The sequence below is a fragment of the Acanthopagrus latus genome, chromosome 11, assembly GCF_904848185.1.
Source record: "Acanthopagrus latus isolate v.2019 chromosome 11, fAcaLat1.1, whole genome shotgun sequence".
Classification (NCBI taxonomy): Eukaryota; Metazoa; Chordata; class Actinopteri; order Spariformes; family Sparidae; genus Acanthopagrus; species Acanthopagrus latus.
This window is the reverse complement of record NC_051049.1, coordinates 9,838,149-9,851,548: the sequence shown is the minus strand read 5'-3', so window position 1 is coordinate 9,851,548 and position 13,400 is coordinate 9,838,149. Positions and strand designations below refer to the sequence as shown.

The following is a 13,400-nucleotide window of genomic DNA, read 5'->3' as shown; positions in this document are numbered from 1 at the left end:
AATTGCGGGGTTGATGGGCTGGTGGAGCCGAAATTATTGTTGTAGTTGCTGGTCTCTGCTGTGCCTCAGGGCTGGATATGAATAATATGTTGATGTGGCGGGGCTTGATGTATTTCAGAAGGTCTGGAGTGTAGACGACTGCAGACCAAGGGAGTCAAGTGATTATAGGCCTGTGAGCAGAACAGTCTGTCCTGTGTAGCGGAGGGAACGCTTATCATGGTGTGTAATGTTTTATAGAGGGTGTGCGTGTGTGCGTGTGTGTTTGAGAGTGTCCTTGTATGCAGGTTTGTTGAGACTTTATTGATTTTCTGTGCTCGAAGTAGTTTAATAGTCATTTTTCAATCTCTCAGCTCAGTTCAATGAATATTTATTGGCATGACATATTGTCCTGAAAAGTATTGCCGCGGCATGTAAACATTCTGACAGTGTGAGGTAAATAAAGTGAAGGCAGGAATTACACAAAAAAGTAATAATAAACAGGACACGGAATTAAGTGGAAAAAAAAAGAAAGAAAGAACAAAAATCTGTTTCTTGCTCCGACTCCTTCTCTCTCTCTCTCTCTCTCTCTCTCTCTCTCTTTCTCTCTCTCTCTCTCTCATGAGTGTAATCATCTAAAACCTCGGGGCCCTTGTTTCCCATTAGCCACGCTAGTGCTGGTGCCCTGGGGGTTGCAATCTCTGTCTGTCAGTCATCACTTTGTTCCAGACTTAAACATCTCAACAACACTGCCATGATTTTTTTTTCTCGAGTGAAGTATCTCTTCAATTATTTGCTGGATTTCCACGTAGCTCTGGTACAGATGTCCATGGCGCAGTGACAATGACTGCTAATGACCCTGATGATCATCCAGTATGACTAACTGGTCAAAGACTGGCTTTGTGTATTGCCTTGGTTCGTGACCAAACACCTGTTAAACTAATCACATTACCATCAGCCTCAGCTGTACGAACTGTTAACATACTTAGCTAGAATGGTGAGCATGGATAAAATTACACCCCCATAGCATTAAAATGTTAGCATTGTCATTTTGAGCATGTTAGCATCCTTACATTAGCATTAACTGAAAGCACCTCTGTGCCTAAGTGCAGCGTCAGGGAGCCAGGAAGTTGGCTTCTCTTTTCGTTTCATGGCAGATTGATATCTATGACTTTGAGGTAAGAGCATGGCTGCCATCTCAATACACTCCATATCCCTGGCATTTAACCCTGCGTACCCATTCATGCCTATGGGATTCTTGTTAAGAGAGGGGCAACATGGCCCTACAGAGGTTTTTCAGAGGTGCATTCCAACAGAGGGTTATGAGATTTCACTGTTGTCTCAGTGTATTGAGGTTCCTTTCTTTAAAAGCATGAAACACGACTTGTTTACTGAAGTGGTTAACTAGCTAGTTCACTGGCGTTACATTGTTAATGCTAACTTGCCTATGATAGTCCTGATTTTGTGATTTCAATGTTGAATTCCCCCCCTTGATGGTACATGACGGCCAAAATTTAGCTGAAGTCCAGCAGTTGAGCTGCTTCACGTATTTCTGCTCCTCTAACGTCAGAGCAGACTGGCAGGTTCGGAACATAGGTTGCTAACGGTTGCCTAAAAAGCACTGCTAGAGGACAACAATGTTCTCTTTTATTTGATGACTTGATTAATAGCGTGAGGTTGTGTACACATTGTGAGTGTCCATACTTTTCCATCTCTATCAGATAACTGGCAGTTGGCATTGTGAAAAATAGCCACAGTAACACAGGAGTAATCACCTAAGCTGAGGACGACATACTGGAAATGTGCGGCTGCGACTGTATGCATCTACGACTACTGATGACGTATGATGGCCTTGAGAGGTTGTCCCCTCTCATAGTCCCTTCTCATAGGAGGAGATTTCAGCAAATACTCCCTGTAACTCCATTCTGAGGGGCAAGGGGGCACTCAAACAGCAGGAAGGGGTCAAACATGAAAATGGGAAAAGTCTTTATTTAATACAAAACAAAGCGACTTGTTTTATACAGTAAGGAGAAGCAGAAGGAAAATGTATCACTCATATCTGCCAGATGTTACCATGACGATGTTGCTAGACATAAACATGATTGGGGATGTTTCCGCCTCTTATGTAATAACTTCCATGAAATGGCAACGATGCATGCAGAGGCCTTATGAACCTCGTGAAGTATCAGGTAGAATGTATCAATACAGTTTGTATCATGTCTGTTTAGCCTCAAACCATGAGTTGATTAATCTCTGCGTCTTTTTAAAACGACACAGTGTATCACCATCAGAATTTACTCGCTCCCATTTCCTTCAATCAACCCAATCCAATGTAAACCATATGGCACACAGTAAAACCGTCATCACAGAGGCGCATCGTGACAACTACACGCCTGCATTTTCAGATGGTGAACTCCTGCTCTTCCCTTCAGACACCGCCTCCCCCCGCAGTCCGTCCGCTAAACTGGGGACCTTGAAGAACAAGACGTATTGTGTCTGGATATAATCAGGACTGTGGACATGAAGGAAGGAATGTAGCATAGTCTGATCTCTCCTGCAGACATGTATGCAGTGGAGTTGGAGGGGGATTGCAGACTTTACAGAGAATGACTCAGCGGCTCGATGTCACGTCCGTGATGTCTCGTGGGCACACTTAGGAAGGATGTCTTTCCTGCACAAATTGTTTCATGAAAAACACTCTAAAGTTTACGATGCTTGCAGGTCATGCGAGGTTTTGGAAAATTGGTCTGAATTTTGCTCTCTGTCTCCCGTATTGTCAGAATGCTGCTTCCCAGAAGGCCCGAGGAAATTGTGCTGTACAGCATCACTTCAGAACCACATTTATCCTGTCAGATTACATCTCCAAGAAAACAGCATGCACTATCTAAATGTCAGCACTAACCTTTATACATGACAAATAACATTGCTGCGGAGCATTAAGGATATCAAACTAGGTTTGCATAATGATGTATGTTGACAAGTTGAGAAAGTAGACTGTAAAGATGTGGACGGACAAAGTAGGAAGTGTCGGCGCTGACTTCCATTTCAGCACCATCGATCACGCTAATACGATTGAACTCGGTCCAATCGCAAGAGAAACAAACAAGGCCATTAATCAACATTTCAAACTGGGTGTTCTTTGTTTCTGTTTGAATTTTGATCCGCACAAATAATCCTGAGTGATAGAGGAAGGGAAACAACACAGGAAATGACTGACCTTGAAGTAGCTAAATCACAATAAGGCTACACGTCACATTTTAAAGTTGGTTGCCAATTAACAGTGAGAGGTCTGCACATTCTCCTGTTTTCTGCAAGTTTCCATTATTCAGACCAAAATCTAGTCTGATGAGTCTTCTCGCCTTCACCCTTTTTCCTTCAGACAGGCAGCTTTAGGTTCGGAAAAAGCCAAAGGATGCCTTCAGTCTGCATCGACTGCTGCCAACAGTTTAATGCTGCGGATCTGTAATGGTGTGAGCAGCCATGTTGTGTCATTAGATCTGATTATTGCTCTGCATGGTCATATAACAGCCAGAGAATGAGACTATTTTACAGGCCCAGGTGGCGCAAACACTGTTCTCTAACCATGATCCTGTCTTCCAGTATCCTGATGCGCCCATAAACACTGCTAAACAAATCAAAGAGCGGTCTCATGAACACTATAAAGAACAAGATTCGACCATGGTCTCCCCGCTAACCATTGAAACTTTATGAGTTGAAGGGCAGAGAGTTTGGCGTTAGCCTCTGTCCCATCCCTCACAGAACTGGAGGATTTCCCTCTTGACAAATGATCCAATATCCCCCAGCACTTATTTTGGGATTTTTGTGGCTTCTTACTATTTGTTGTTTTTATTGTATTGTCCACTCCCTGGACTTAAAACGTATTATAGGCTCTGAACTTAATCAGTGTTCTCTCTCATAGGATCTGATATTTCGTTGTGCTGCAGTGCAAGAGGCTCAGTGAACCTAGGCTCTACGCACTGAAAATTTGATTAAAGTATTGGTTCAAGAAATATGTTTTTTTGTTTGTTTGTTTGTTTTTTGTTCTTTTTTGCAAGAGTTAAATGAGAAGATTGATATCAGACACATGTCAGACTTGGAACAGTTTGCCTGGTTCTGTCTGAAAGAAACAAAATCTGCCGAACAGTCTAATGCTCACTAACATACATGTTACCGTACATGTCTTGTTTATTCAAAACATCTGCACGAAAACTTGCGTGTCAAAATGACACATTGTGGTGATACGAGAAGGAACTCCAGGAGGATCTGTGTCCAGCCAAGAAATAATCCAGCAGAGTTACTTTTAGACAGAGCCAGGCTTCAGCTGTTTCTCCCTGTTTCCAGTCTTGGTTCTGAGCTAGAATAACTTGCTGCTAGCTGCAGCTTCACGTTTGCAGTGCAGACGTGAGGGCGTGTCTGCACCGGAGATGTGTTGCAGCCACGTTTTTCAGTCAGGTACAGACACTCAAACACAGGTTTCACAAAATATCATACAGTTCCTTTAACATCGTTGGTGCAATCAGGGTGAGAGGGTTGAAGAGCTGAAAGTGCTTTGCATGGGCCAGCGCTTCATGAACCCATGTGGTACTTCAGGCAAAGGGGGATCTGTGGCCACCTGAGGGCCAGACACCAGAGGCTTTAGAGCAGAAATATGCTGACAGAAATGTAAAATAAATCACACAGCGCTGGTTGCTGTACGTAAACTTGTTTTCGATGACATCGGCCTTCCTGCTATCCGCATTTTAAACATTACAAGACTTCGAATTCTGGGTAATTTCCCGACAGCAAAGTCAGCAGCAACGCAGACTTATATAAAGTGTGCATAAAGTGGTGAAACGTTTATGAAAGGGCCCTCAACCACTTATCGTTTTCACAGTGGGACAGCGCAGAGCCTTGGGGCTTATTGGGAATGCAGGTCTGTGAGGGCAGACGTTTGGGAAAAGGCCCAGGAGTCAGTTGTGGGTTCAGTTTCCTGTCCACCAAACATCAAAGTTGAGTCTGGATTTGCATTTGAAGGGAAATAAGGACATTATGGGTATTCATCCACAGTTTCAGTGGACATCAAGTACCAGACAAACAATAGCGTTATCCTCGTATGGACTCCTTTCGGAACTTTAAATGAGACTTTCCTCTTTATCTGTACAATAAACAAAAGGCCCTTGAACGACAAGATCTATTAGAACAAGGAGCAAATCAAGCAGGTATTGGTGTTTTAAGCTTGGCTGAGGCTTTTGCTTAATGAAAACCACTTGGCTGGAGAGTTGGTCTTCCATCCATCCTTGGCGGATGAGTTAGGAGACTATTGAGGGTGGTTGCTGGGTTGTAGACAAGACGAAGTTAATGATGGATGAGTTTGGGCTCCACTCGCAGTCTAATGTCTCATCTGTGCCAGACTCTCTCTACACCAAATTTTGCCTCGTGCAAGCACTGTCCAGTGATCCGAGCACTGCATTAAGAAGTCGAAGAAATTTATGGACAGCAGTATCCTCCTGTGATCATTTTGGCCTGTTTCTCACCGCCTGCACCCTTGTTTATTAATCCCATCCAGCCCACTGATTCAAATTTTCCACAATACATCATTTGATTTCTGTAATTATATTTTTTCTCCTTTAAAAAAAAAAACCTCAAATCATTTGGACCTCATTTAATTTGATTCACAGCGTGTGCCCTGCAGTTTTCTCACCTCTCGGCATGCCAGTGCAGAGCTGTTGGTAATGACTGTCAGTTTGTTGGTGCCAACTCAAAGCTGCAGTCTGTCCACTTTACTGTAAAGTTTTTTGGTGCCAAAGGACCCATTTCATAACCTCAGGAATAAGTAATACTTGGCAGCTTTATTGAAAATAAACACCTTTGATGATTTTCCAATTACATCTCGCTGTATAATGGAGGCTGCATGAGTCAAACGTACCTGTGCTGCATAGCAAAATATTCCCATCCACTGAAAATTATCTGACAGTCACGTATCATGTATTTTTCATGTTAAAAAGTTGTGTTAGGCTCACTTGTTTCTCAACGTATTTTAACATTATTATTTGGTAAGGACATGTAAGGACTGAAGATACATTGCTGTAATTTCTTACACACTTGAAAGCATTCTTTGTATGGTACGAATGTCACTGCACAGAATAAGGAGAATATCTCCGCTGTACAAAATGTTGCACAATGATAAAGGCAGAACCGATGTGTTAAGGCAGTGATATTGATAATAGACCTTAATCACATGGCGGTTAGTTTCCTCCACAAGAATGGGAGACTTGAAAGCTAGGATATTGTTGCCGCTGTGTTCCAGGATGCAAGTTGTATAAATGTTGCTCATTTGACAAATTGTTATCATTTCACAGCATCCCAACCAAGCAGCAACTGAAAAGATCGTAAGCGGAAATCTGGAGGGATGGCAGGCCGTATATCAAGGGAAAATAATATATTTGGTACCCATTAGCTAATGATAGCATTGAACTTTGAACTACGACCTACTTCCTGGAGGTTCTACGATTGAATGCAGTCCCAAATGAGAGGGTTGTCTGAATGCAATGGTAGCAATAGCATTCACTCAAGGGGACAAGGTGTTTTGTTTGTTTTTTTTAGGTGTGCCTTTTTTTAGGTGGCTAAAACGTGTTGCGTATCTGGTACCGATTAGCAGTACAATGCTCTGGCATGCTAACGGTCGTCTACTGCAGGTAATAAGGTAAAATGAGTGTGTCCGGGATTTGGGTTGGCAATTTAGAATTAATTTGCACTTCTGGTATCGTATCGTGTAACAATATTAGATGCTATTGTTAGCTAGGAGATGGAAGTAAAATGCTAGAGTTGAATTCTGGTAACTCCAGATCTTCACCATCCATCATCTCTGCAGTTGCTGATCAGTCAGGAAGCAGTGAAATAACAGTCAGAGCTTCCCACCCTGATGACAGAGGAAAATGGCCGTCGTGTGACTATAGCATACTGCAAATCTCTCTCAAAGCAACATAAAGATAAGCACAGTACTATAACATGACATGCCAGACCATTTCATTTAGATTTCATACCAAACTGCTGGCATATTGAGTCTTTTGTGGCCTTATTCAGACGTAACACAACTCCATTACAAGGTTTTAACGGTCATAAGTGGATGTTTGTAGGGTGAGGTATAATAATGACAACCCTTCAGTTTGTTAGCTTAGCCCACAGCATATTTGAGAATACGGTCAGTTAGCTCAGGTTTCTTTACACTGGCGTTCCCTTCTCTTCCGTGATTTCTCTTCACATTTTTACTCTCGCCAAGATCCAACATTTGACAAGACGCAGTAGCGTTTCGTTCCCCCTGCCCCGTGACACATTTTCACAGCATTACTGCGCTCAGTTTTTACATGAGTCAGTTTCTCAAAGTCAGGAAACAAGTGGCCTCTGTTATGCATCACTCCAGTCTAGACAGTCACTCACATTACTTGTAGGCTAAACTGCCAGAAGCATTAGTACTGGCACAATAAAGCAACGGAGACAAAGCGAATAAAAGTTGAAGAAATACAGATAATCTTTTTTTTTGTTGTTTTGTTTTTAAGCCAATTGGACTAATTTGTAGGTGGCACAGAGTTCAGCTCCAGTGCTTAGTGGAAAGGTCAGTTTATACACTGCTGATAATTAAGAGTCATTAATCTTCCTTGATCAAAGACAGATGGCTCATACACATAAAATTTCTCACTGAGGTCAATCCGACTGAGGTTTGACTTACTGTGTGTATCTTTTAAAAAAAAAAATTCCTGCGGTTGTATGTTTTATCTGTTTTATCAAGTTTCATTAGATAAAGTAGCCCTGCAGCTGACTGATACTGATTTTTTTTGTCCTTGTTGTGACAGAATCCCACGGTTGACATGTATGCTCTACGACTAAACCACCAGAGGGGACAGAAAGTTCATAAAACAATTTGTAATAGTTCCAAGAAACTGCAATGTGGAAAACTTAACCCGAAGAAATCAGCCAAATACCTGTCTGGAGCGCTGTACAGTATGGAGTCGGCCGTGGAAGAACAATAACGGGCTTCATAACTGATCATTCAGAAATAATTTTGAACTATTTGCGCAGTACATAAAAAGTAATGTTCCACATTTACCACAAACTTTGGGAACAAGTCCATTGCTCTTATATTTTAGTGTTTCTCCATAAACTCAACAGGGCCACCAACTAAGAAAGTATAGAAAATGGGCAGAGTTGCGTGGTTTGAACACAGAACAACTGGCTTTTGTGACTGACCGACTGTGATCAAAGATAAGGGAGGGCTTGTTTGGGCCCGTTAATAATGAAACATGTATTTTATGATCAGCAGCAGGTTAGTCATAATCCATGCGCCTTAATGCTGATGGAAAGTCAGACGTTTTGTGGTCCACTAAACCTTTCTGGGGCTTTCACAGCATTCTCCTAAATGACCAAAGAAGATGGGGACTCATCTTGAAGCATAAAACAACAACCGAAAACAACATTTAATGAATACTTGCAGGTTGTTGAGCGTGATTTAAATCCCCAGAAGGAAAGAAATCCTAAATTGATTTGAGTAAAATACATTATTTACAGCCGTGTTGTGTGTGTGTCGAGCTGGTGCACATTAACCAGAAAGGTTTCATTCTGACATACTTGCTCAGCAGCAGCAGCGAACATCACAGCTTTGATTCAAATGGGATCTCAGGGCTTCTGGTGACTTATATTACATAAGGTGAGCTGTATGGAGCCTGGAACTTCACCTGACTTTCCATCAGCATGGGGTTGAGTAGACGAATGATTTGTTTTTTTTGTTTTTTTCACATTTTGGGTGAACTTATCCATTAAGCTCCTTTGCATGCGGGCCATTGTTTGCAGCTGGCTCGCTCGAGCTCCGGGGGTTATTTTTTAGAGCAGTCGTGGCCGTTAAACTATAAATTAAATCTGTGAGTTTAATGAAGGGTGTCGGTGCTGCTTGTTTATTAGGCGTGACGGGCGTTAATGCATGGATGAGGAGCGGCCGTGCCCGGGCCGCACTGCTCCGCTCCGCGTGTGATGATGATGACGATGATGATGATGATGTCCCGGATGGCTGACTGAGGAGCTGGCCGGGCTGCAGCTCATCCCGCTCGGCCGACCGTCGCTTAACCGAGCAGGCCCCGGTGGTTAATATGGAACATTCCCACAGACCAATTGATTCACACCGGCGGGGGGAGAAAGGGAGCCCTGTAGTAGCGGCAGATTAGAAAAGCAGCTCATTTCGCTGCTTCTTTATGGCTTCTGGCTCCGGAGATGACGAGGGGAACGCGGAAGGCGGCTTGTGGAGGCTCGTAGGCCCGGCCGCGGAGCTCTCCAGCAAGCGCTGCCGGCTGATGTACTCCCCGCTCGGCCGCGGCTCCGACGTCTGCCTCTTCTACGTGAAGGGGGAGTTCTTTGCGATGGATGCTCGCTGCGCACATTCCGGTAAAAAAAAAAAAAGAAAAAAAAAGAAAGAAAGAAAACCTCAGCATCCACACACTCGGTCTGAGCTGAGAGTGTTAGATTTAACCCTTAGTGAGCAGATTTACGCACACACAAAGTTTACAGTCATTCTGTGGGCAGGAGGGAGAGGAGAGGAGAGAGACCGACCAGACCTGAACACTAGATTTAGATTCCAGATTTATTTTGTCTGTCCCCTTTTAATCTTGCAGTGTGTATTTTTTTGTATGTATTGTATCATTTTTACCATTCCCGTGTCTGTTTTATATTGTGTGTTGTTGAGATTGTAGGTGAATTGTATCTATCTATCTATCTATCTATCTATCTATCTATCTATCTATCTTGTTCTAAGTGTAATCAATAGTAAGTGCATTCATCCTAACATGGAGAATGTTGGTAGATGCATCTGGTTTATTTCTGGTGTATTTATCCCACAACTGCCAGGCCACCGTGTCCATAGTGACAGGTTTATCAGTTTCGCAGCGTGTTGTGCAAACCCCTTCAAATCACATTTTCCTAGAAGGGAAGATGGCACAAGTCATCTGTTTTGGAGAGGGAGAATATGCGATTAACAGCTTCCCGTGTCTCCCAGGTGGCCCTCTGTGCGACGGGGACATCGAGGAGGCCGATGGGGTCCTGAAGGTCTTCTGCCCCTGGCACGACTACGACTTTGAGCTGAGAACCGGGAAGTCAGGCACCTCCTTACAGGTAAATATGATGTTCTTGTTTCATAATACTGATTTCTTTCTGTCACCGGAACAGTGACATGGCTTCTTATTCTCAGTAGTGAAGTGTACATAAAGTACATAAAGTGTAATAAAGTGCCAGACCTCAACCAAAACTGAATTTTTGTGGCTGATACTAAGCATCACCTGCTGACTGCAGCTGGACCTTACCGTGAACTTTTGCAGCGATACGTAGCCAAATCATCCTGGATGTTCCGCCGATCAAAATCAAAGCTCATAAGTAAAAGTTGAGATTTTGTCTCTCTTTTTTCTTCAGTCAAACATCTTTCCATCCCCCTTCTTCTGCTGTTTGGATGCACGCACCAGTGACCTGCACAAACTTTCTATAAACATGTCATCTTTTTTCCTTTCCTTAAATCATTTGTCAGATATCACTGTGATGTCCACTGTCATGGGAACGATGAAAAACAGCAAATACCTGCCACACCATGACTTGTCACAACTGACATTAAATTCACTGTAAGCCCACATGCTCTTTTGCATGTTAAGATTTAGATTAGTTTATTTATTTGACATGAACCTAACGTTAACAATGGAGCTGCAACATCCTATAATTCACAATGCTGTGAGTGTTGATAGCAAGATGCTATGTGCTGTGTGAGTTATCTCTGCTTCCACAGTGGCTCGTGATGTTGGGTTTCTACCAGATCTCTCTGTATAATGTGCTTTTTTTTGTCTTGTTTTTTTTCTACAGCAAAAGGTGTATGAAGTCAAGCTGGAGGACGGCAACGTGTATGTAAAACACACCACTCGTCTCTCCTTACAGCCTTTCCCTGCGGATCCGAAGAGCTGAACAACCTCATCTTCCAGCCCTGCGTGAGACGGCTGTGCTGTATAGCGAAGCCCCACTCTGGCTATTTTTAAGACTTGTTCCACAAACCCAAGCCATCTGAAACATTCCTATGCCTTATCTGTCCTTTTTTTTCGCAGACTGTTTCTACTTAGATTGCTGTGGACTCAGGATTATATCTGATTGTCTGAAGAGGGCATGACATCATTAAATTGTTTCAGAGTTTTTCTTGCTGGCCTTCCAGGTGGAGACTCATCACAGACACTGAGCACGAACAGCTCACGGCTGACTTTGTTCACACACCAGACAGAAGCTCGATGCTGCTACATAAATACAGAACACTGACTTTTCTCAGCAGATGTTATGGAAAGGATCAGCATATTTGATTCTGGGCAGAGCATAAGTTGTTTGCCCATTTCATTTTTGGGCATTCAAATGTTTAACTGAAACCCACTAACCACCATCTGAAAGTGTTCTCAAACTCCTTCCTGCCAATCTATTGCCGGTCTTGTATGCACTAGCAAGCAAATATTTGGTATACAGAGAATTCTCCCAAATCCTGTCTCTAATTGAATGCAGAATGATCATTTGCACAGCTCAAACCATTATTGCAGTGAGGGGATGAATGCTTGAAATGAATCCTTTGTGTTTTTGAGTAACGTTGGACGCCATCAGAGTTATTACATTCAACCCAATCAAGCAGAATAAATGTTGTAAGTACTGCAAAACATCAAAGTTAAAACTGAAGTTCAGCTTTTGGTTTGTTAAGATGATTTTTCTATTTCTTTCTGCTTATGTTCAGGCACAAAAAAAACCCATCTGGTTAGATTTAAGACAAACTCACTGTTTAGCATGAAATACGTGTTCTGGTCACCACGACAAATAGCTGGAAAAAAAGTTGTCTGGCAGTCATCTGGAATTGTCCGAGGTTTCCTTAAAAGCACCTGGTTTTAACGCCCAAAGCTTTGGATGGGAATGTCGCCAGGTTTCCTTAAAAATATCCAGTGGTGTGATTCAAACTGCAGTCGGTTATTTGGCAGCCTTGGTCGTATCTGTGGCTTGCAAAAAACTTTAGCTGCTTACATTATATCATGGTGACCGAGCTGTTGCATTATATAATTTAAGACCTAATCCAGTGATTTTTTTTTTCCCTGATGTCCAAACTGATGGACAGAACTGATACCTGTCACCTCTCCTGAATATAAAGCTTGCACTGATTTTCAGCGTTGTAAATTTGTAATCATGTCATAGTGAACGTGTGCTGACAGTTGTCTTTTTAGCAACCGACAGCGAACTGGGCCTTGTGTTCTTTACTACCAATAATCCTCTTCCATGTCTTTAACAAGCGTTACCTGAGGCCTCAAATTGTCACAGAGTAGCAGTCACACTTGTTGAGTTGTGGCCTTTGGATAAATTTAGACTTTTATTCCAGTGATCTCACGCGACAGAAACTCCTTTTTTTTCAGAATTTGTGCTTCTGGACAGTTTTTTAACCCACATGTGGTTCCAGCAAGCAGAACACACATGAAGGGCACTGCAATTACCACCGGTGGCAGTCCGAGCAAAAGCCGTCTCCATCAGCGTCTCTCTCCGTTGCTGGCCTGCGCACAGACAGGTTTGTCTGGTACTGACGCAATGGGACTCAAAGGAAACGGTTAGCAAGGCGCCGGAGGGAAGGTTCACGACCTGAAATGCACCATTGACTCAAGAGAAATGTGTTTTTCTAGCTTTATGTGTGTGTGTGTGTGTGTGTGTGTGTGTGTGTGTGTGTGTGTGTGTGTGTGTGTGTGTGTGTGTGCACTGATGCGAGTGTTTTCTTTATTCCTCAGTGGTGAGCGCAGTCACTCACTATATTTTCTGTCAGCTACACTTCTGGCTGAGGCACAGAGAGCAGTCATGAAAGTGTCATTGACAGCGTGGCTCAACACGCTCATTTTCCCTTCCCTGCTGCGCTCCCCGTCGTGCGACTTTATTACACTAGTAATTCTCATCCCCTCGTGGCCGGGGGGGTAATGGGCAGACACAATGGAGATGCAGCTATTTGGTGTCCATGTAAACATAGTTCAAGATTCTGCACAAGTCAGGAGAGGTTTCCTACACTTCTATATGCTGACATTACATTGAGCATTCATGTCAGCCTTTTGCTACGCGTCTCTTACTTTTATTTCATGTGTTTGAATATTTTTGATACATTTCGTTTCTTGTTTGTTGTGTGAATTATTTATGGTATGTTGAAATGACTGCATACACTTTAATTTCAACCAGTTGTATGTCACCATTTTTATTTATTGTTGGGACTTATGCAAGATGTGAAATTGTACCTGTATTGTTTGATTCACAAATTAAATTATTGTATGTAAGCGACATTGTCATACATGTGATAGAAAGTGGACTTAAACCCACGTATCTCATTCAGAAATGGGAAATTTACTTTTTAGTCCCCCCTTAATACATAACACACAACC

At 42.7% G+C, this 13,400-nt stretch overlaps 1 protein-coding gene across 1 annotated transcript; it reads left to right on the top strand.

Annotated features, from left to right (window-relative positions):
• Positions 1-8,827: 8,827 nt before the first annotated feature.
• On the top strand, positions 8,828-13,295 carry si:ch211-212d10.2 (uncharacterized protein LOC557710 homolog). Its single transcript, XM_037115061.1, has 3 exons — positions 8,828-9,384; positions 9,992-10,107; positions 10,840-13,295. The coding sequence occupies exons 1-3, from the start codon at positions 9,195-9,197 to the stop codon at positions 10,936-10,938; spliced, it is 405 nt and encodes a 134-aa protein (XP_036970956.1). The 5' UTR covers positions 8,828-9,194; the 3' UTR covers positions 10,939-13,295.
• The last annotated feature ends 105 nt before the right edge of the window (positions 13,296-13,400 follow it).